The sequence below is a fragment of the Lissotriton vulgaris genome, chromosome 8 (genome assembly GCF_964263255.1).
Source record: "Lissotriton vulgaris chromosome 8, aLisVul1.2, whole genome shotgun sequence".
In the NCBI taxonomy this organism is placed as follows: domain Eukaryota; kingdom Metazoa; phylum Chordata; class Amphibia; order Caudata; family Salamandridae; genus Lissotriton; species Lissotriton vulgaris.
Window position 1 is genome coordinate 1415196386 of NC_141696.1, and position 24994 is coordinate 1415221379.

General features: G+C 42.9%; 1 protein-coding gene across 1 annotated transcript in view; it reads right to left on the reverse strand.

Moving 5' to 3' along the window:
- Window positions 1-4958: 4958 nt before the first annotated feature.
- The window catches only part of DSCAM (DS cell adhesion molecule), a 985823-nt gene continuing 965787 nt past the window's right edge, over window positions 4959-24994 (reverse strand). Inside the window, exon 33 of the mRNA XM_086935432.1 lies at window positions 4959-6000. Coding sequence (XP_086791558.1) covers window positions 5654-6000 — 347 coding nt within the window. The 3' untranslated portion in view covers window positions 4959-5653. The remainder of the gene's footprint in view (window positions 6001-24994) is intronic.

A 24994-nucleotide genomic window follows, 5' to 3' on the forward strand; every position in this document is an offset into this window, starting at 1 on the left:
CCCATAAAAGTGGCAGATGGTGAACTGCCATGAAGCTGGAATACTTTACAGAGTGAGGCCTTAGCCTGTGGCATCTGTTCACTGGAATGAAAAGCTTCGGAAAACTCTTCGAGTTGATACCAGTGATTTCACAACAAATTTGAAAAAAACCTTCAGCAGCAGAGTATGGGGTAAAGCCTCATGTCGGTGTGTTAAAACAAGGTCAGGTTGTGCATGTTGGACTATATATATATATATATATATTCACAACAATGATCTTAAACACTTGAAGTACTTTGTAATTGCCGCCGTCCCTGAATTCCTTCGGGGAGGTTATCGTGAAAAAACATAAAGGCAATTGGAGTCCAAATACATCCTTGAACTAGACAGCAAACACCCGAAAGGACTTAACAACACGGAGGATCTACATAATTTTCTTTAAACCAGTAGCCTCTACATAACTGTAACTTTATTTACATCCATATCATCTACTTATGTACCACAATCAAACTCTGGATATTCCAATGTTTCCCGCGACCCACAACATATCTGTTTTTAACTTGTTTAATATATACATTATATTTTTTATGTATATATCTTTTAATATACCCCTCTAATGTCCCCTTTAACCTTACCTTGCACATTTAGCAATTTTGCACACACTTATTGCACTATTTTCTGAAACTTATTAGGCAGCTGCCACTTTGTCAGATAAACTGATTTGCACATAGCACATTTCGCACATGGCTATTTTTTGCACTTATAGCTGGAACGTTACCCATATTGATAACGATCCATAGGAATTTCAAACTTTAGGAATTTAATCCGCAAGACTGCTATTTTATAAGTACTGTAACTAATGCACATTTCAACAATCAGGATTTTATAATGACGAGGTATTTATATGAATGGATTGTATTTATCTATTTATTTATATATGAATTTGTATTGCTATTTATTTTGTATATATATATATATATATATATACTTATATATATTTATATATGTATAGGTACATAACAGCTAAACACATAAATGTTACCTATGTTTTTACACTGATGCCAAGAGTTCAGTACTTACCTTCTTTATTATAACATGCATTTAAGCATATAATTGCCAGTGTATCATCGCATGTGCATGAACTTTTCATTAGCGAAGTTATAACATTACAACATTCACGCCTTTAAATGTTTCTTTTATGTCTACTGATCAAATGATGGGGGTGTAAGCATCACACAAAAAACAGAGTATAAATATAGAAAGCGGATGGCCTTTCGCTAAGTGAACAAGAATACATTGTTATTCGAAACGCGTCTGACCTGAAGCTGTAACAAAATAAAAGACCTGCTTCACCACGAAACTTTGGTGTCCGTTTCCCGTCTTTGAAGCGCTACCGGCTGGTGTGCACGAGAAGCTGTGGGAAGTCTTTGTTGGATATATATATATATATATATATATATATATATATATATATATATATATATATATATATATATATATATATATATATATATATATATATATATTCACTGAAAAACCCATAGGTTTCAAGCACGTTATAGTTAGAAATTAGCATTTAAAAAACCTTAGAAATTCAGTGAAAAAAACAGAGGTTTCAGGGACGTTATAGTTAGTTGGACATTTCACTCGTAAAAAACCAGTGAAATTTGGCTGTTATAGTTAGTTCAGCTAACTATAATTCGCTCCCTCGCAATGCACTGCTGATGATATCACATATTACATCATTCATGACCCGGTCAGTGACATCACTGATGACATCCTAAATGGTTACACTTCCTGGTTTGGAGTGTTGGCAGCCAATCAGAGTGAAGATCCTGCCAGGGAGGGTTTGCAAATCCACCTCAGTGCTCAGATATCGATATTTTTCTTTTTCTAATTTCTCTGGAACTACTGAACAGATTTACACCATTTAAAAAAAAGGGCCTTTTTTGCCGAATTTGGTGTAATTCCGTTCAGCAGTTCGGTCTGTAGCTTTGTTTAAAGTTTCCTATGGAAATTAACATTGGGAAAATGCGTTTTGGGACCCCCTTTTTTCTAAGCCCCCGCTTGATGAATCACCCCAAATCTTCCAAAACAGGAGCTGACCGGAGCGCCCCACTAGTTTTGAAAATTCTGCCAAGATTTGTCAACCGGCGCCAAAGATATTGGCAAAAGAAAAAACGCTTTTTGATTAAAAACGAGGTCCTAACTATGACCGCCAGTAGGTAATATACAGATATATATATTTTTTTCTTGCCAAAAGAACGTTTATCACTGGATTCTTTGTGGATATTGGAGGGGTGGCTACCCTACTGTGTTGCCCGCCGTGAAAAGTATTGTGGAGATATATAAAAAATATATTGCCCAAGAGCATTGGAGCACTTTATAGGAGCACCAGATTACATTACATAAGGTCAGATTAATTATGTTTTAAGCACAGGAGATTAAGAGATTTGCCCAGAGCTATCGCTGGGAATCAAGCCTATATCTCCAGATGAAAAGCCAGCAGCTCAGGCCTTTGGGCCAGATCCATATTTATCTAGTCATATGTGAAAGTTATACACAAGTGGCATGATTGTGCATGATCACATATAGTGAGTATATTCTCCGTTGAAATGACTTTGTGAAAAACAAAAAACAGCAGCAAGAAATACTGGAATGTTCCACCCAAAGTCTTTGTAGGGAATCCTTGCAAGGGTTTGTTTTAAAACTGGACTTAGGGGCATAGTTCAGCACCTTTGCATTTGTGGTGCTGGAACAATTTTCAGAATGGGGGTGCTGACATCAATGTTACAACACTGAAGTCTTAGGGAATGTGAAAAAATCCTAGTGGGTGCTGACATCAATGCTACATCACTGAAGACTTAGAGAATGTGAAAAATCCCAGGGGGTGCTGACATCAATGTTACATCACTGAAGTCTTAGGGAATGTAAAAAATCCTAGCTTCACACAAAGTATAGCAAATCCATTCAGCAGGATAGTGGTATGAGTGCAGTATATAAAGCATCATGAGGTTGTGCACAGTCATTCATAGTCAGCACATTTTACATTGAAATGGCCACTACATTTGCACAGAGATACCGTTTACTCGTAAAACTATATAGCAGTGTGGAAACTGGGTTTCAGTGATTAATTATCATTTGTGCATCACCAAGTAAAAGTGTCTTGATTTGTTTTGATCCTACTACAATATTTGTTTCCATTACACTTCAATACAATAAAGTGCTTAATGTTTGCTTTCCTAACTGCTGGCATATTCTGATATATGTGTATAGTTTATTTGGCGGTATCTAAATGTTATTCTATCACGCCCTATGGGTGGATTTACTTTGAGCAATTCATTTAAAATTGTTGGAACAGTGATGCAACTGAGTGTAAGGGTATGTCACCTAACTACTGGTGTCTTTAAAATGAAGGGCCTCATTTACAACAATTTGACGCAGGGCAGCACCGGATGTCACTTTGCTGTGCTGCCCTGCGGCAAAAGAAAAGGTCAGGAATACATTGCATCAATGAGATCCAGCGCATTCCTGTCCTGTTTCACCGCGCTGGTGCACAGATGGCTGCCTACCACCAATGCAGGCACCCCTGCACCTTGGTGCAAGGATACTTGCATTGAAATACGGTTGTTTTTGTGGCGGAAGGAACACCTTCCTTCAAAAACACAGGCATTATGCCACCCCTGGGGAGGCGCAGGGTGTTGACGCATTCCCAGCATTACACTATGCTGTAAATCTGGGAATGTGTCAAAAGCCATGGGCGTTGAGTGGGAACACTCACTGCAACACCCATGGCACGCATCCCTGAGGCAGAGTGAGGCAACGCAGCATCTTGTGTTGCATTACCTTTCACCATATCTACGAAGCCATGGAAAGCCACGCAGGGTGACTTTGCGTGCTCTCGTAGATATGGTTGGGAGGACTCTGCCACCGGAGCGTCATTAAAAGTGACACTCCGGCAGCTCTTGTAAAAGAGGCCCAGCAGTATAGATAGGTATATTTTAGCATTGGCAATGCTTATGAATGTAAAGTTCAAACAGTCAAACGTGAGTTGTGAGAACGATAACAGATATCTGAAGAGTATTTAGTGGATACGGTGACATGAGTGGTCTACTTCTACTGTTTTAAGTCCTCAAACAGTTAAACAGGGAGGCATATTCACAATATTTTGGCGCCTCAAGCCTTCCAGCTGTGCTGCCCTATGTCAAAAGAAAGTGGCAGGAATGTGCCATACCTACAAGATACTTTGCATTCCTGTCCTTTCTGCCAGCACTGGTGCACAAACTGCAGCCGAGCACCACCGCAGGCACCCCACACCATGGTGCAACTTTGTCTGTGTTATTGGCATGATTGTTTTTGTGCAGGAAGGGACCATAAAGAAGCTAAATGAATGGAAAACTGGAAAGAATAAGGTGGAAGAATTAAAACGAACAGTGTAATTTGTTTGCAGGTTTAACTTTAGAAAGTAAAGTATTGAATTAATGAAAAAGCTTTCCTTCTCATAACCCCCCTTAAGGATTTGGTGCTCCACGCTCTTTACCATGCTGTAAGCACCACCTTTGATTTGATCTATCAGGCAGAGGCCCATAAGTAGAGATACATGTAGGAAAATCATAACAAATGTAAGAAATTCTATGTTTGTATTTAGAAAATCAGTGGCATCACATGTATAAATCGGCGAATATGCTTCACATGTGAACTAGAATCAATTCTCATGCTTTTTTAACAATAAGAATTCACAATCTGTGAAACATAGAAAATATTTTTAAAATATTCAATATGAAATTACTTTACACAGTCTGAACATTTTTATGGAGCCTCAAATATGAATGTCTAATAAGATCTTGCTTATATTCCATCTTAAATCTGGCAAAATATGTGTACAATACTTTTCTCTGTAGATATTTAATTTTATGATTAAATTAAAAAACATTAAATTAACTCAATCCAAAATACACCAAACAATCAACACAATGAAAGGCAGAAGACCCTTTTATTTCGCAAAGAACAAAATGCAAAGTGTGTTTCATTAAATTAACTATAAAAAAGGAACATATCTATTCCCTCCACAACAGCACTTAAACTAATTACCGACAGAAAGAAAAAGAAAAAAAAGAAACAATTGATTGAAGATCCCATTCTCTAATTGAAAAAAAGGAAAGCTATGTGAAAACGTGACAAAGGACTTCTTCTTTGAATCAATGTTCCAGTTCGATCCACAAGTACGGTGAATTTTTTTATTTATTTTTTGCTTTTTATTTTCACTTTTATCTTTGAGCTGGTGTGATGAATTGTTCAATCAGAATAGCTGTATCCAGTCACCAAAATGCTTCGTAGAAATTCAGTAAAAACAGCAATTGCCGGTGAAGGTCAGAAACATGAGCTTTATTCTGCCCCCTCGCCAAAAATATAAAATTGATGTGCAGTCAGATAAAGCTCTCATATACCTTTTTGAGGGATTTGGGGAACAAGAAAATAATAACAAAAATAAATAAATAAATAAAAGCTAAAGTCTTTGCACTGTTCGTAAATTTCTCTTTTTTTTATATATTTTGGCAATCTTCTTTTTTTTCTTTATAAATATTGGAATTCAGTAAAAAAGGTAGCTTTGATTTGGATTTTATTTTTTTATTTTGTAAGTATTTACAGCCACTGTCCGGTCATGCTCTTTTCGTTATACCAAGGTGTAGGATTTTGCGTATGGGTTGTTGGATTTTGAATGACCTCGGGAGTCCAGTAGGGATTCTTGGGAGCTACTCATTTTAGCCGCCTGTCCTAGCTCCGTCCCTTCCCGTGGAGGCAATGCTGCTGCCGCCGCGCCCGCCGCACCGGGCTGCCACGACGGTCCCTCTCGTGTGGGAGGTGTTTCCATGGGTATTGGTTCCAGGACAGTGGGGCGTTTCATGGTTCGGCTTTTCTGCGGTTCCAAGCAGGCCTGCCCCGCTTCTCTGCTCGTGTTAGGATTTCCTCTGTTTAGTAAGAAGTCCATTCTGAGATACGGCGGCAAATGCATAAGTTCACCTGTTGCAAAAGAAAGAAAAAGTTCACCTTTATTAGCTGAATGTTAGGAACACCCAACTCTTGGCTAGTTGAGTAATTGGCTATTATTGATTATTGATTCTGTAGAGAGAAGCAGTCAATCACTGAAGTCACTGGCAAAGAGAAGAACTTTAAGAGATCAATTACAATCCATCTAACCAACCATATTTGGAATTGACAGATCAATTACAATCCATCTAACCAACCATATTTGGAAATGACAGATCCATTACAATCCATCTAACCAACCATATTTGTAATTGACAGATCAATTACACTTATTCTAACCAACCATATTTGGAAATGAAGCAAGCTCCTTTACTGCACAGGGGAAGGAGGATCTGAGAGAGGAATGGAAAAGAAAACGCTAAAGAGATGTATTGACTCAAGAGCATCAGTATGTATCAACGTTTGTCAAATTAAAATGCATTTCACTACAGGTATGCATGATAGCATTGAACAACCTCCCATTAGAACACAGCACCCTTGACATCTTTATTGCAGCAGGGGCAGGTGAGCCGCGATTACAAAAACCAGGGGTGCACTTATGTAGATACTGCTGGACAACAAACTATAGTTGGATGTTATAACTTTAAGTATTTACTTGTCTAGACACAGGGAAAAGTAATTTGCCAGAGAAGGGATTAAAGCCAAGATCTTCAGGTTTCACGTGTAGCAAATTTGACACTGCACCAAGCTTCCTGCCTCACGCGGTGGTCGCGCTCTTAGCAGCGAAGAGCGCGACCGCTGCGTGAGGCAGGAAGCTACTCCCAGGCCAGCACAACGGCGATTCAATCCTGAACCCCAGCAGTAATTTGAGACTGGATGGGTCTCACTTGAACAACCTTCATTACTATATATAAAAAATATATATATCTTCTACGAAGCCTAAACCAAAACCCCAAGTTAAAATACTCACCTGGAACCAAGTAATTTATATAGTGGTCCTCATACACCATTAAGACATCCTTCTACACCCAAGTACTACACTGAAGGAACTAAGCCTACATAAAGTACTCCAGACACCACTTTTCTCTGATTCGCTTCTTCAACTGCTCACACTGTCCTGATGATGATCTTGACTTAGAAATGATCGAAACGTCGTTGACCCCCCCATGAAAATCACTCATTGTACATACTGCTGTCGATTTCTTATTATTTTTTGTGATATTTTGTGTATCTTCACTTTCACTTAAGTCACGTTACGCACCTTTTTCACTCATGTGAGCACCTGAACCAACCTATGATAAGCTAACTTGTAATTGTACTGATTAAAAGTACACATGCTGCCCTACTTACCGTGCTCCCTATTTTATTTAGGTTCTAAAAAATAATGTTTTCTTGTTACGTTACTTTCAGGCAACATTTTTGTGCTAGAAAATAAATCAAAGAGAAACACGTGGCGCAGGTTTGCATCAAAACTTCTGTTTTTATTGTGTTTTACACATAGGCTTAGACAGAAAACATCCTGTTTCCCTTTCTGTATTTATTTCTAAAAGTTTGAAATACTAAAAATGCACTTTTTTGAGTATCTGTCCATGCATATTAAGAGCAAAAGGAGTGAAAGAAAGTGAATAAAATGTACTAAGAAGTTTTTAAAAAGCTGCAAATCTGCATGCGTGCTAATAGTGCGCTGCTAATGCTTGCTGGAGAGTGCATTGTTTAATTGTATATGACTATGTAAAACACTATAACCTAAAATACATCAAAGTGTACATTTATCAGTTAAATGTAGAAATATACCATTTCTTTCACAGAATAAAACAAAGACACGTATAAATGCCAATAAAATGAGAATAAATAAATAAATATAGATAAACATGAGTGGCAATGCCAAAACTGTAAACACCATAAAACCAAGAGCTTTCATTTATTGATGGGAAAATTAAATATGCACTTATGTCTTGGGCAGGTTTCACCTGTTTGGAAGGAAACCAAAGTTCAAGAGCCTTTGTGGTGTAGACACGCCTTTAGCAGGAAGGACACTTGTTTCCTTGTTCTTTGTGTCTCAGTCACACCTTTGTGGCTGTAAACTGCAGTGTTCTCACACCCACTAGGTTAAACTCCTGCCCTTCACAGAGTCATGGTTTTAGAGTCCAGGCTGCTCATCTGTGGAACACCCCCCTCTCACAGACATACCCAACCTAATTATCTGGAGTAGAGTCACCGGCTGATGTGAAGGTCAGCACAGTTTCCTGTAGGAAAGTTTTCTGAAGATTGCAATTTTTTACCTGCCACAAAATCTGCAAAGTTTGCAGTTTCACCTAGGGCTTCTCTCAAGGATTGTGAGATACTGCTCGCCTCATCGGCCCTCATTAAGAGTGGCACGATTGTAGGTGTGGTATCTATCGCACAGGAACACAGTGAGAGAATTTATCATTTGCGATAATTATCCCTATGGCACTTTTTGCACCAAAATCTGCATGGGCTTGTATTTGCCAAGTATTTTTCCCTCAATAAATAATAGCAGGCTTGAACTACCAAACTGTTCCAGAGATATGATTCTTATTGCACACAGGGACTCATTTACAATATTCTGCTGCACTGCCGTGTGTCAATAGAAAACGTTAGGAATTCTACAAGATACGCTGCATTACTGTCCTTTCCCCCTGCGCCAAGGTGCAAGGGTGTCTGCATTAAGGGGTGATTGTTTTTGTGCAGGTAGGCAAACCTTCCTGCACAAAAACAATCACGAGAGGTGTTTTTCTCTTCTATGTGTGCTGCATTAGAAAAAGGAAAAACAATGAGAAATAAAGGTATTTCTTCTCGTTGTGCCTCCCCTGAGATGGTGTAGAAATCGGACGCATTCCCAGGTTTACAAATTTTGTAAATCAGGGAATATGTCTGGTTCCGTGGTTGATGCATGGGAACACCAACAGCAACACCCATGGAGCACCCTTTTCACGCACAGTAATGCACGAAAGGGAGCCTTAGTTAGAAGGCCATGAATCGCCATGCAGGGCGGCTTTACGTGGCCTTGTAAATATAGGCAGGCACGCTGTGCCGCCGGTGCATCAAAAAAAGTGATGCACCGGTGGCGCAATAATAATAATAATAATAATAATAATAATAATAATACGGAATTTTATAAAGAGCGAACAGCTACCTCGCGAGGAGGTGTCCCGGCGCTACAAGAACAAGATATTTTTTGACCAAGAGGGCTAGGGGTGTTGGCGTCTAGCGCGGTTGAGGGAAAAGCCAGGTTTTCAGCATACGCTTGAAGCATACCTCGGAGGGGGCCTGTTGAAGAGCAGGGGGCAGGGTGTTCCAAAGTGTCGCCACATTGGCCGAAAAAGTCCGTCCTCCCAGCCGAGCTCTTTTTGCTCTAGGAACTGCAATCTGAACACGGTTGTTGGATCGGAGGGAGCGAGCTTGGGTGTATCTTGGCAATCGGGCTTTCAGATAGTTTGGGCAGGTGCCATACAGAGATCTGAAGGCCAGTGTAAGTGCCTTAAATTTTATTCTGTTTGCTTCTGGTAACCAATGAAGTGAGAGAAGATGCAGAGAGACCGAGTGCTTGAAAGGGATCCGCATTAATAGCAATGGGCTTGTAAATAAGCCCCTTTGTACCTAGTGTGATAAAAAGCCTACATTTCGTGATTCCAAATATGGAGTATAGATCATAGGAGCCAATGGCGCAACATTAGCCCCTGCAGCCTCTGCGGTGTGAGGGGGGGGACAGCTTCATTGACCCCCCCATACTGTGCATAGGTGGCAGGCCCCTGGCTTGAGAGCTCCCGATTGGGTCCACTTTATGCTTTGCAGGCCACCCCCAAGATTAGTTATGCCACTCATAAGAGCTACGGTACATATCGTAATTTATTGGGACACTTGTAATGAAGACCTTTGCAAAGTAATTGTCATTGTAACAGAACTCAGCAAGATGGAACATATATACAGAATATTTCCCTACAATTTCAACCTTAACGTTTACCAAGCTTTGCTGTGCAAACTTGCATATGTCTGCATATTTATTTCCTGCAAGTTTACCTTTTGTAGAGTATTTCTGTGCACAATCACATATGGCAGAAATAGACCACTTAAGGCCCAATTAGAAGTTGGATGGAGCAGTACTTCACGTGGGATACCGCACCACCTAATAATATCTGGCTGGTGTCCCTGCACTCAGGTTTCTCAAATGCAGGAATGCCCGGCCAGTTTCACTGGCTAGAAAATCTGGCTGGTACGAGGCAACTCGACCCCAGCCTCAGGCTTCCTTCCCCGGCCTCAAACCAGCCTCCACTACCTTTTGATGGTCTCCAGAGCAACCCACCCCATCCAGGGCCGGTCCGAGGATTTGTGGGGCCCCGGGCAGAATAGGAACATGCGAGGCCCCTATAATTTGCATAAGATTTAACCTGACAGGAAGTGACCTCATAGGGTCAGGAAATAGGCCCAGCACAAAAATAAAAGTGGCCCCATTAGTGAATTAGTTAGCTAGAAAAGTGTCAAAATTAGGGCAGTTTTTAACTTGTAAATACATGCTGTTTACGTTTTTTGTAAGGTATGAGAGATTGCATAATTTGATTTTGCTGCAGGCGATGTTTGTTTTAATATCATGAAAATCAACATTAAAAACATGTTCATCTGACCATAAAGCAGGCAAACAAACAGCCCAAAAAACAGGTCAAATAATAACCTGGCAGATTGGACCATTACACACTGCCTGATTGCCCTAATGTCCAACCCGGCCAATGTGTTATACAATTATTGTGCTGATACAGGATCAATGTTTTTGTAGGTAAAGTAAAGGACATGAATATAGGGTCCGGTAGGGCCTGTTTGAATATTTTAATTTACCACCAGGTAAAGACTCGAGGGACCCAGCACACTGAAAGCCCTAGTCCAGCCAATTTTACATTCTGATTGTGCTACTCTTCCTGCACCTCTTGTCTGGCTGCTATCACACCTATCTGCTCCCCCCGCCCCCTCTCACTTGATTCCGTATTTCGCACCCCTTTCATTTACTTTGTGCTCCCTTTCCCTAGTCCTGGGTGAGCTGAGCTGTTTTCAGTGTGAGGCGCGGTCATTCTATCTTTCCTTTAGCGCCCTGCAGGTTATCCTGCTTCTTATTCAACCAGGGGCAGGGCGCACTTCACACGTAACGGCTCTTTAATTACCTGTCTAATCGCTGCTATCCTCATGCAGATGCAGCGATTAGGCCAAGGCAGGCAGATATTGATTAAATCCCTTGGGCCTCCTAGGCCTCCTGGGTCCCCTGGGCCTCCAAACTCTGAAGCATTTGAAAGCGCGAGACCCCCTGGCCGCGAGGCCCTGGGCCGCTGCCCACGCTGCCCATGCCTAGCGCCGGCCCTGACCCCATCTACCGCCCTGATCACTCACAGCCCGCTGCTCCCATTTGCCTCCTTCTCAGACCAGATAGTTAATAGGACTGTTAATCCACTTAGAAAAGGGCACACCTGAGCAATGTGTCCTGGAAGAAATATATCTGCATGTTTAATCCATTTTAAGGATTTTGGAGGCGCCGGGCAAGACCTATTTTAGGGGCCCATGTAAAGAACAAATTTGAATGTTTTTATCCATGTCCCGCTAATTCAAGTCAACGCAATGCCAAACAGAACTAAATTATATATCTAACATAGGGATTCCATTTATGTGGTGAGAGAAAATGCCTCTTCAATGCACAGCCAGGCACTGCCCCTACATCTCACTCTTGCGGGTTATTTTTCATCCCTACTTTCTACCTTTGTCACAGTCTTTCTCTTCCTCCTCCTTTCCTCCGTTTCTGTGTTTTTTCTCTCTCTTGCTCTGGTTTTAAAGTTGGTTGACGAAAAATAAGGCAGGTGCCCAAAAGATCAGCAGTGGTGACCCCCACCTGCAAACACCGGCTCTAAAAAAGCATTGGTTAATGTACTACCCCACTCCCTCCACAGCGACTCTCACCTCTGCGGCACAACCCAATGTTATCCGGGACAACCACCACCCCCTCACTCAGCAAACATTCACGCCCACCACGCACGGCCCTCACTCCCGGCTAGCACAGCCACACAAGGTGACCTTGGAGAGGCTGTGAGGTTTCTTCTGCACCTACTTCAGCAGCGAGGCGCGACGTCCTCGTGTTCCATGTCCTTGCAGGAAGTACGGAGTGTTCTGTACAGCGCCGCATCCTGCTGAAGGCGGGGGTCGCGAGAGGGGACCGCGGGAGATGCGCGCGCGCCCCACGGTAAGGCGGGTTCTTTTAACCTGAATTACTTGGCATTGAGGAAAGAGAGCAGAAAGCATGTTGTTCCTAAGTATCTCTGACTGCCTCTTCTCCCTGAGCCAGAAGTGTATTTGCAAGCCGAAGATGGCAATAAATGAAATTCTTGTATTGGCTGAAAAGGGGTGCGCCAAGTTCATTTTTGAAAGCCTTTTCACAGTTCTGTGGAATCACGTTGTGCCTTTGCGAGCTGCTGTGTTTTGTGCTTTGCCAGTTACCCTTGAAAATACTGACAACAATATATGTTACATATCTCCGTATTCATCAGTAACCAATTGGTCCTGCAGAAAACAATTAAACTCTGATTACACGTTGGGGGACATTCTCATACGTTTTGCGCTGGTTTAGCGCCACAAAAGTGACGCAAACTAGTGCTAATTTTTTTCCCAATTTTCTTTCCAGCGCATAACTTGTTTTGCGCTGGAAAGTACCCTGTAAGTACCGCAAAGCAGCGCAAAGCACTACTTTGAGTCACTTTGCGCCGAGGGGGAGTTACATGGGTGGTACATGGATGTTCACATGCAACCACCCATGCCTTTTGACGCAAAACCATATTTACAAAGATTTGTAAACATGGTTTTGCGCCAAAAGTTAACGCCCCTTCAAAGGAGGCGCTAACAGGAGAAATGTATTCATTTCTCCGTGCTTTTCCCACTTCCCATGCGTGCTGCACTGTGCAGCACGTATGCAACGAGGGAAAAGCTTTGCATCATGCCTAACATAGTATTTTGTGTAGGAAGAATACCCTTCCTGTACAAAACCTATGCTACACTCCTACATCCTAGTGCTGCGGCGCTAAGGTGTGTGCTTGGAGAGCTGAAATCAGTGCCGGCGAAAGGGAAAGGGGAGGGGAGAGCCATATCTCTGAAGATATGGCGCTCTCCTCCTTCCTACCTGTCTTGCAACGCAGCGCAGCCTCGCGGGCGCTGCGTTGTGTGACCTTTTAAAAAACTCCCCCGTTGTTTGCTACTCGTTTGGTGCAAATTCTGCACCTGTAAACACCTGAACAATCAGAGACGTTTGAGGGCACGAGCAAAGTGGGCAATTGCTCAGGGCCCCCACCTTCCAAGGGGCGCGCTGAGGAAGTTAACTTTTTGTCTGTTTGATCTCTGTCTGTTCTATTCCCTAGTTTTAACTCCCTCCAGCTCTTACTACCTACCTCTAGGTCTGACTCTGTCTCTTCCCAGTGCCAACCGGAATATTTCAGCTATTTGTGTGTGGCCCTGTTAAAGGGTAACATTACTAATTAATGACCAATAAGCAGCACTACTTCAAAGGGATTTTACGGGTATTCTAGTACCAATGTGCAGTGAAAATGTTGTTTTCGTATATTAAACAATACAGTAAACCACAAGTGTGAGCATGCTGCCATCTGTAAGAAGTACTACCATGCCTTACAAAAGTCTTATAGTTATGAGGTTGACATAGTGTGTGTATGGCCAGGCAGTGTTTGCGTACTTCAGAAATAACACTTAGGAACAGTCTATACATGTAATTCTCAGTACATATAACATAACCTTCGTGTGGTCCCTTGTGATGTGAGACACCCCTAGCCAGTCCTGGCTTTTTTGCTAACATGACATTGCATTGTGGTACATATATGCCATTAGCTATAAAGAGAGATTTGAACTGAGCATCCTTGGTAGCAAAAGGGACTTACAGAGGGAATTTACATGTTGTGGATGGATGATCCCGCATCTAAGAGTGAGTGCAAAGGAGTGATCGTGCTTTGTGCATGCGGCGAAGCAGGAAACCATTTTCTGTATAAATGATGTGTTTGATTTGGAGACTGGACTCTGCAGGGAGGAGAGGTGCAGGACAGCTCAGTGCCTCCAGGCTGCCCATGACAACACGCAGTCGCTAACATCGCTATCGCCTATTATCAATGCAGGCGTAGCGATGGAAATATTTGCGGTAAGCGCAAATATCTCCAAAACCTAACGCCTGCTCAGACCAATTCTTAGCCTGTATATCCAATGGGAGGTGGATATTCAGGCTAAGACCCTGTTAGCGATAATGCCTGAATATCGCTGGATTACCAGCGATATTCACGCATTTCACCGCTATCGCCGGAAATGTTATCGCTTTAGAGATAAACGTTGCTAATAGCACGTTATCTCTGCGATAAAATCTGGTGATGCGCGGCGATAAAAAATATGTTGCTAAGCTTATTTAGCGATAAATATCGCTTGTTGTTGATAATATGCCCCTTGGTTTCTAGACTCTAGATAGAGCAGGGCAGGTTCAGAAGGTATCATGTGAGAGGAGAGGAAGACAACCTTAGCCTCAGGGGCAGGTGGGAGGTAGGGCAGTGCCTTCCAAATAAATGCCTAGTGTGATATCACCAGGGCTGCTAACTAAATGAAATGTGCCAATTGGGTGTAAGCCAATCCCACCATGTTTTAAGGAGAGAGTACAAGCACGTTAGCACTGGTTAGCAGTGGTGAAGTTCACAGAGTGTTAAGGCCAGCAAGAATACAGTCAGCAAAACAGAAGGTTTGAAGGCGAAAAGTTAAGGGAGAACCTTGCCAAGGATGCCAGGCCTAACACTGATCATTTAGTGATCAGTCTAGCTCCCGCAAACACCACCCTCAATAAAACTCTCAAACATCTGCTTAAAGAATGCACTGTTTTGTCATGGCTTCTCAGGCCATGTAATTCCAATTCTGCGTGTGTGCCCTCTGTTGACAGACAATGGCGTTGGATTTGCTGGTGGTTAGGTGGAACACTTTGTTGATGGGTGACACCTTACCACTACTATTTGTGAACTCAGTGGTATGTCCTTCTGTGAGGTAGGCTGGGCTACTGGTGAACAGTACTGAACTCCCAGATTCATAAGAGAAACTGCATGTGTGAGCCGTATGTGGCCTGTTTACACATGGTGCCTGTTTTATATTAACAGGTTGGCTACACTATAAGGAAGGGATTGTGCCTAGAAACTGAACACATCAAGATTTAAATAGACTTACACAAACCTACAGAGACTGACAACAATTGTGGGTGTGGATGTCCATCACCAACTGAGAAGGAACATGCAAGGAAAACATTACAGGACCAGGCAGCATGGAAGCCTCTAAATACACAGTGGTAAATTGGCAGGAGGGAGGACAAGTGCCAAAGCATGTCTTGGGAAAAGTGAATCCTTTTTCATGGCTTGCCACCTTCATGTGAATGGTCACATGCCTTTCCAAACTCCCTTCACCATATCAGAATGGTAAGATAGTCGCAATCAGCCTTGAATACGCATGAGAGAAGGAACAGTGTGGGAAACAACTTCCCGGGAATCTATCAAGCTAGAAAGTACCAGCCCCCCATGACAGTAGATAGAAGTGTACAGAGGGATTATAAAAAAAAGAGAGGTCACAATCTGTCCTATACTTGTACTGCATTTTAAACTGTATGATTCAAATGAAAATACTGAATTTGTACATAGGGAAGAATAATAAAATGAGTTGTGTTGGGAATTTATAGAGCACACATTCAATAAAAACAACATTGTTTTAGGGCTGGAGGGTAAGATGTGGTAGCTAAAGTCTTGGCAGATGGGAGTACCACAGCCTGGATGCTAGTATGGAGAAGCTCATCTGCCCACGCAAAAACACTTGAATTTAGGGTTGAGTGTTAGAAGATATGAATTTGTACCGAGGGTCTTACAATTTGATAGGGTACTAGCTTCTCAAACAAACAAAGAGCTGGCCGACCATGATAAAAGCTTCAAGGGTCAAAGCACAAAACTTCCAACCGGAATCTCTTTGTTGGTAAAGCCAATGAAGTGTATTTCATGCCTCAGAGACATGATAGGATTTTCCCATGCTCTACACTAGTCCCACAGCCGTACTTTGAATCCTTTATAATCTTTATATAACGTTAGATGAGACCCATAATCTAGCCTTGTTTCAAGGAAAGTGCTTACCAAGAGAACATGTTGATCTAGTAGGAAAAAAACTGAAATTGTTACTTTTACAGGCAAAGGTGGAAGAACCAGGGGGATACGACCGAACGAATGTGTTCTCCTAATAGTTTGCCTTTGTCTAATTAGAATCCTACATTTGTAATTTAATTTGTAGCGAGTGAAGAGGAGAAGTGGTCCCCTAAATTGCTGCAGAGTTGACTGGGTCCCACAGCCAGGACGCGAGTTTGGGGTAGGTAGCGGCAGCAGCAGCGGCCTTTTCTTTGCTACCCCTGGCAATGTGCTTGCTACCAACGACCTCAGAGGTCATGAGGCAAACATCAGGAACAGGAAGTACTCATAGCTCCATCAGCACTGTCTCCTTCCCCCAGTTGTCACTTATTGCCCTCTTTCTAGCTCTCAGAAGCACTTGGACCAGGGGGGTGGGTTGTTGCTATGTTGTCATCAAGGGTCAAAGGGTGCAAGATGCCACTTGCATTCCGCCAGACAGGTTAAAGAATCAACACGTTGTCTCACTGCATCCTATTAAAAGAACTTCAGTATATTTTTCCACACAAATGAGAAAAGAAATACCTGTCTGTGCCCAAAGAAGAGACAAATGACACAGCTATTTAAAGTTTTTAGGCCGAGCCTGGGCAGCGCCTGCGCTGCTCTGCGAGGCATCCTGTATTGAGGTAGGGACTTTAAACTGTTATGTTATGTTATGTTATGGACATTTATTCGGCGCACAGCTGCCCCAGCAAAGGGGCGTCCTGGCGCCTGACAAGGAAACCAACACAACACAACTAAAAAGACAGCAGACTAAAAAGGAACGGGCTTAAGAAAATAAAAAAGTCTTGATGGCCCTACGAAATGAAAAGAGATTATCAGACGCACGTATCTCTAAAGGAAGAGAGTTCCAAAGGGCCGCAGCCCGAAATCGAAATGAGCGGCCTCCAGCTTGGCTAAGCTTGAACCGAGGGACAACTGCGAGATCCTGGCCTAAGGACCTCAAGGAACGGGCAGGGACATAAGGCGTCAAGAGATTCGTAAGAATCGGAGCCGACGAGCCCTTAAAGATTTTGTAGGACAAACAGAGCACTTTAAACTGAATCCTCTGCTTGACAGTAAGCCAATGCAGAGACTTCAGAGTATTGGCAGCGGAGCAAAACCTGGGCAGACCAACCACAGCTCTGGCTGCCGCGTTCTGCACCCGTTGGAGACGTGTAATTTCAGCTTGGTTCACCCCTACCAAAAGAGAACTGGCATAGTCCAGCCGAGAGATCGCCGTCGCCTGCAACACCAGTTGCCTGGTTGCGGCATCAAAAAACTTCAAGGCTGGTCTTAGTCCTCGCAAAATGCCAAAACAACTGGCGGCCGTTCTCTTGGTATGGGAGACAAAGCTAAGGGCGGGATCTAGCCACACTCCAAGATTTTTTGTCTCCATTGCCGGAGTCTGGGTAGGTCCCAATTCCGGAGGCCACCAAATGTCACCCCATAGTTCCGATTTCGTGAAACTCCGCCCACTCTCTGCCCACATTTTTCACTGGTTTGTGTTATTGTCCATTGTACACTGTGGCTGTTCAGTGGTCAAAAGGCTTAGTAGTCCCTTCTTGTACTTATCTCATTTTGTAACTTCCCATGGTGGCACCCCCTGTTACGTGTGTTGCTGCTCGGTAGCCGTTAATTACAGCCTCCAAGAGCACTATTTTCTCAAATATCTTTGTTGAAGGCATAACACATCTCTCTTAACGCTTTTTTTAATTCTTATAACACACATTTGCAATGCAATAGGTCCCGTATTTGCGAGTGTTTAAGCTATTTGCATTGTAAATGACAATGCCTTAAATTTATCTGTTTTAAAAACAATACATAAATAAAAGGCATTGCCATTTACAATGCCAATAGCTCAAACTCTCATAAATGCGAGACCTATTGCATTGCAAATGCTTGTTACTTTCATGTAATGGCTTTGTGGCAGAGCAGTGAAGGTAGGCCGCGTACTTCCAATAGTACATTGTATGTGACCAGCAGCCAAAGTAGCAATCACCAACTGGCTTTAGAAATCGGAGCCCCCCTGGGTCCTGGTCTCAGGTTTCTGTAGTGAATGCCTTTGGCCTCCTAACATGGCTTCTAACGGAGGCGCGATGCCGCTGCGTGGTCTAGAGTTCTCTGCTAAGCTTCACAAAGTTTGTCAGGCGCCGCAGTGCCTTTGATACTCTTAATTAACTCTTTTCAATGGCGCGTGCACCTTATTAGCAATGAATGTAAACCTTTCAACCGAGAAAGTCCTACAGAAAAGCAGGCTTATTAATTCATGTGCTTATACCTAATTAGTTTCAACAACACCAATTGTTCAGACACGGCTTTAGAAATGCGGAAATAGCAGAGAGGGATTCTGATGACAAATAAAATATTTTCTTAACAATAACTTGGCATTTTTTGAACTTTTTCTTTTTTTGTGGGACACATGCTACTATGTAAGACTACACAACATGTTAGGTCTATCATGCAATAGTAAACAGCAAAGATGTATGTAATGTGATGCATCAATGACACATAAACGGGTATTCTACGCAATGGTAGACGCTAGAACAATGATTCCTATTTTGCAGCCATGGTGTACATTTTTGAGCTGCCTTTTTGCCATAGTGTAGCGGCTTTACTTTTGTGTCCTGTGTGTTGTTGGATTTTTGTGTACATTATAGGGATGGCATAGTGTGCCATCTTATTCCCTGTTGCCAAATAGAAGGTATCACATATCTAGGGATCCTTGGAGCTGTGTGTATGTATGTGCTCACAAGTGCATGTGTGCGCGCTTATGAATGCATGTGCACGCGCACATACAAGTGTGGGTGCATGTGTGTCTTTCGACTGACAGTTGGGCCAGTTAAGAATGAGAGGTTGAAGAGAGAAACTATTGTGCCCCTGGTTAGGTATGCACACCAGTACAAGTCTTCAACATAGACTGATACATAATACATGAAGCATGAGTTTACCATTCTGGGTATCCTGTTAGCCCCAAGAAGAAATGTACTGATCTTTCTTCAGTTTCCCAGTTCATAAACTGATACAGCTGTTGAGCAGTTGCATAAACATCTTTTTTTTGGGGGGGATGGGGTCATTGTGATATGGGCAAATGGTAACTTTGCGTTTCTAGAGGATGACCAAGGGAGAGCCATATGTTTAATTTAGTCCTTTAGGTCTCGCCTAGACAGCGCTTGCGCTGTCTCTTCGAGACATGCTGTATTCAGGATATGTGCATAAAGCTCTGCCCACTTTCCGCCCATCTTTTTGATTGGCCACTGTCCCTGTCCTTTGTAAAATGGTGGCTTTTCATTGATCAATAGGCTTAGTAGTCCCTCCTTAGTACTGTCTTGCCTCTTCTTGTAACGTTCCATGAGGACACCCTCTGTTACATGTGTTGTTACTCCCTAGGTTTAAATTACAGCCACAAGGCACTATTTTCTTAAAAGGCTTCAGGCAAGACACACACTTGGTCATAAGCTAGGCTGGCAGTGGTTAATTCGCACACTAGAACATCTCACATTTATATGAGACATCTATAAATTTCCCTACATCAGCTCCACACAGAGTACAACCTAATCCGAAATTAATGTAATAATTATTTCGTCACATTTCAAAGCTACTAATTGTATATGTGAATGTAGCTATTTGAATGTGCTTGTAGTACTGCCTTGCACCCCATCTTCTGCAGGGTGCAGTACCATATGTGACCAAAAGAGGTCCGAAGTGCTGATGACTTGTTCACTAGGGACCTCTACGAGCAACTTGAGGTACTGCACCGAGACATGCAGTGCTGGTGCGTTGCTCACTAGAGATCTCTAGGAGGAGCTTGCGGTACCGCACCGAGAAATGCAGTGCTGGTGCCTTGCTCATTAGGGACCTCTAGGAGTAGCTTGCAGTACTGCATCGAGACATGCAGTGCTGTTGCCTTACTCACTAGGGACCTCTAGGAGCAGTTTGGGGTACTGCACCGAGACACACAGTGCTGGTACCTTGCTCACTAGGGACCTCTAGTAGCAGCTTGCAGCACTGCACTGAGACATGCAATGCTGGCTTCTGTCTCACTACGCAAGCATTTGTAATGTACTAGGTCTTGTATTACTGAAAGTATGAACTATTGGCGTTGCATTATTTTTTACAACGCCAATACCTCAAACTATCAGTAAGGCGAGACCTTTTGCATTGCAAATGCTTATTTGGGTTGCTCGTTCTACCTCATGTGACATGGATATATAAACAGTGCATACTTTGTGTGGCTGTTTGCAGGTGGTGGGTACCAGCACTTATTTTTCGAGGATCAGGGCACATTTTTCAACATCAAGAGTTTATTTAGAGCAAGAGAGAGACAAAAAAAGACAGACTAAAGTAGGAAGCGAAAGACAGGAATACAGTAGCAAAGGCAAAAAGAAGGGATGAGAGAGAACCTGCAAGAAAGAGATGAAGAGACAAATGTAGGTTTGTGGAAGAAAGAGGCACGAGGTGGAATCAATACTACAGAACCATTGTATTTGGCAACCCCTGTATTTAAACACAAAGGTACAGGACAGTGAAAATACAGAACAATATTTTTTATTCCATTTTGGCTACCCTTGGGTAAAGAACCAGATCCAGTTTTTCTGGATAAAGAAACCTCACCCACGGAATGTGGCATGCTTCATCATTAGCTTCCTACCCCACCCTGGTAAGATGATACTACCAGGGCAGACTCAACCTCCAGTTGTGAGGGAGTTCTTAGATAAAGTATGACCGCTGGATAGTGCGGGGAACCAGAAATACCTTAGAATAAACCTGTGGGAATTCCCTTTTGATGGGGATACTCTAGGTTAACATTAAATATAAAAAAAACAAAAAAGGGGGATGCTTTATGGGTACAATGGCCAATACATCCAATTTATTGCTGACATGTTTCTGCCCCTAACTGACCGCCTGTGAAGGTCCAGAGCATTCATCAGGGTGATTATGATGTAGGATCTCTATAAAATTGGTGAGCACATCTGCATGCAGGTGAAAGAAGGATTGCATATCTTCACCATGGAAGGGTGATAGCCCGACTGTGGGCTGATACTTACAACACAATCAGGACCGGTTCAAGCACTTCCAGTTGTCACACATTCATCAAGGAAACTGCCCAATAATGATAATATCATGCAGAAGAGAGCATTACGGTTGTCTTGGGCTGTACTGCTCGCCCACTTCTCTCATTTGTATCCTGAGCTTGGTTCTCTGCACCCCCACACCTTACCATAGGCAACCTTTTTGTGTGTTTGTGCTCCAAAAAGTATGCAAGTTCTTACCATATTTAATAATGGGGTTAGGAAGCTGCTGGGCTCAGTGCAGACTGCTACTAATGCCCTTACAATACACTTGTACCGCAGACAATGGGGACCTGTGTTGTTAGCCTGTGCTGATAGCTGTCCCTACAGTGTGCCAAACTAGCTCCCTTCAGCCCTCTTTTATTTATGATGATTTTGAGTCCTGCAAATATAGCCAGCAAATTATAATGTGCAGTAGATTTACAAAATAACAGGCGATATGAAGGAAATAGGTAGGAAATTGACAAACCACCAAAAATCTTAGTGGAATTAAGAAATTATTACTTTCCAAGGGAAGAAGGTCCTGTTCATTTGGCCTGTCCTTATGGCAGGGATATCTTACTGGAGAAATGGAATCCTCTCGTGTATTCAAGCACAGGGTGCATCTTGATGGGGTTTTCTGGCAGCGCCTGTTGAATGCACCTGCCGGGGGTAAAGTCAAGTAATTTAACCCGATAATTCACTGTATGGGGGCTTTATTTTCACACAACACAGCTCAGAAACAGAAAGAGGTAAACCCCGCTCCTGTTTCTGAGCTGTACTATCTGATCATAAACCCCTATCTCAGGGAAATTTCAGGTTAAATTAATACACGATATGTCATGAAGGCGCATAAAACCCTAATGCTGCCCGCAGTTCACGCAGTCAGCCACCTAAAAGTGCGGCCACCTTAGTGCCCACGCCCATCTGGCAGCCTCTTTGGCGCAGTACACGCCGTCTCCTGCCCTACCACATACCCGGTGTGTCGACTGGTGAGCAGGGTTAGGTAGGACTGTTTTAATGTTTTTTAATTTGTGGCGCAGGTGGAGTTACAGGGCAATCTGGAGGTGGAAGGGTTCGGAAGGATACCTCTTCAGGAGCACAATAGGGGTGCCTGTGCCAAACCGTAGGAGTCTTTACGGCAGGACCCTGGAGAATGAATCGTCGGCGCCCGCTAGTCCTTTGGGCGGTTGGAAGCCTGAGCAACAGGGTGCTCCGCATCAGAAAGGGTGTGAGAAAGTGGTGCACCAGTGGTTCACAGTAGTCAAGGGGGGATCGCCTCGTAACTGGTAGTACTGATTGGATTGGCCATGGTGCAATTTGGCTTCTTAGGCGGGCAGGGCAGCATAGGTCAGTCATCGCTGCCTGCCCTTGGATTGCCTGTAAGTTTACCCACCACTTTGGGATACTTTTGTATGGAATAAACCTGCAGCAAATTTTCCGATCAAAACTGTGTTGTGTGATTTATTTATTCCAATTGCATGCTAGGGTCTGCAACGGTGGCGAGGATTGCCTATATAGGCACTATGCGCCGGCCTCCGCACTGAGCCACAATAGCCCACCATGATACGGTTTTTCCAACTTCTGCTTTTCAAGCCAAAATGAATTCTGGGTCTGGTGGGGATAATTTGTTGTATGAAAGTCTATATTCATGCAGCACCTTCCAAACAATATGTCACAGCCAATGTTTATTTTATGCATACTGCAGCAAAGGTTTGTATTTTAGAGAAATGTACTCTCCCCTGCGCAAAGAGTGGCCATCTGTTCAGCCAGGTGATATGGCTGCTTAGAGGTTTGCTGATTTTTGCGGCAGCATAAAATGGAAAAAGGCAGCTCTGGAATTCTAGGCAGAGATCAATGAGTTTCAATTTAATGTACTTCGATCAATTCTCTGTTCACTAGGTTTTTATATGTTAACCTTTGTAACAGTTGCATTACACATTTCACGATATTCAAGTATTTCTTGTAAACACTGCCAATCTGTTTAGTAAATGTTTTATTTTACTGTGTTTATGTTCCAGAGTCCTATTCTGCACAGTTAACTTGCACAATAGAAAGAGAAGGCAGACTAAGAATATCACAAGACAAGTGATCAGCAGCGTGCAACTCTGAACCGCTTTCGGGCAATTGCACAATCATATTTTCACTACGACCTGTACATTTGCACGGTATAATTAGACCAAAAATAAATCCTGCACCAGCTGGTCGGTGCAAATGTTGCATTGAGACTGGTAGAAAACTGCCCAACAAAAGTGCAAACAAGCTTGCGAGTAGTGCTCAATTCCTCAGGAGAAGTGTGGCTCACTGGTTAGAGCAGGCAGACCCTGAAGCAGAGGTCAGACCCGGGACCAGGGTTCAATTCCCGACGCAGCAGGGTCTTGAGCTCAAATGTCCATGGACTCGATAATTCTCTCTTCGGTGCCTGACCTAATCATGGGATCTGGGCATTAAGCTTGTTTAATCTCCACAACGGCCCCCCCGCGGCGGGATGCCTGGCTTTCGCCTTGGGGATGCCCTGTAGGGGCTATCTCACAGGGAAAAGCCAGGACGGGTTCCCAAGGCAAGCGCGGAGATACCCCTTCGGGGGTCGATTCTGGCGCTATATAAGAAACATAATAATAATAATAGGGCAATTTACGTGATATGCATAAAGATCTACAACACTGCTTCATACAAAGGCCTAAATTAACCAACCAAAAAATAAAGACAAGCGTAAAGCACCAATAAATGAAAAGCCTGAAAGTTGGAACAAGTGAAGATAATGCGCATAAACTCACACTCGTAAGGAGAAGCGGCACGGCATCGGGTTTTAATACAAAACATATACTCAAAACAGGTGAAAGGTATGAGACGAGAGAGACACAGACCTTAAGGCACAGCTGCACAAAAGAAATGAGGCATTCTGATTGCACTATTTTATTACCACAAACCATGGTCATTATTTTCACAACTGAATTGAGTGGTGTTTGGCATTCCTATATATGCTCATTTCCAGAATTAAATCAGCAGTGTGGCAAGTGAGGCTAACATTACCCGTGACAATGTTGTGCCCCACACACTTCTAATGTAGTATCAGCAACAATTCCGCGTGAGATCATTGTGCTGGTAGCCTGCACTTTTATAGTATAAGGAAAGCTTTTATAAGTCAAGCTTCCTAGGTGCAGCGTGTGCATACATCCGTGTCTTACACCGCGCCTGAAAGGTATTACTTCCGGGTCACGCCTGCATGAACCATCAGCTCCAGTCTGAATCCCGAGAGCAAAGAACACTGTACAGCACTCAGAATGGAAAGTTCAGAGCAGAGACAGCAGAATGAAAGAAAGCATGCAAACAACTCTAGCACTGGGACTCTGACCTCGGAATATAAATATATTCTTGGCCCACTGGAGTTTAAAAATAGCACTACAAATATAACCACGCTTAAACAATGCAGGTCTGTATGGATGAGAGTGTGTTTATGCCATCTCTTGTGTAATGGAAAGCCCACATAAGGGGAGACAGGAATTGTGAAGGGCCCAACGCCAAGCTGTTTAAGGCCCAGTGCCAAATATGCAACATATATACAAGAATAGCTATCTGGCATTAACTTTACCGTTACCTTTCCGGTAATTTTTGAACTTTTCTATGAGTTTTGGGAAGTAACCAGTAGAATCATTGTTTCTACAACTATTTCTGAAAATAATTTAATTGTCCGCAAAAGGCTGCACAGAGCGCCATAGCTCACTCTTAAAATGAATGGTGTGAGATTACCAGCACGGCTCTTTATAA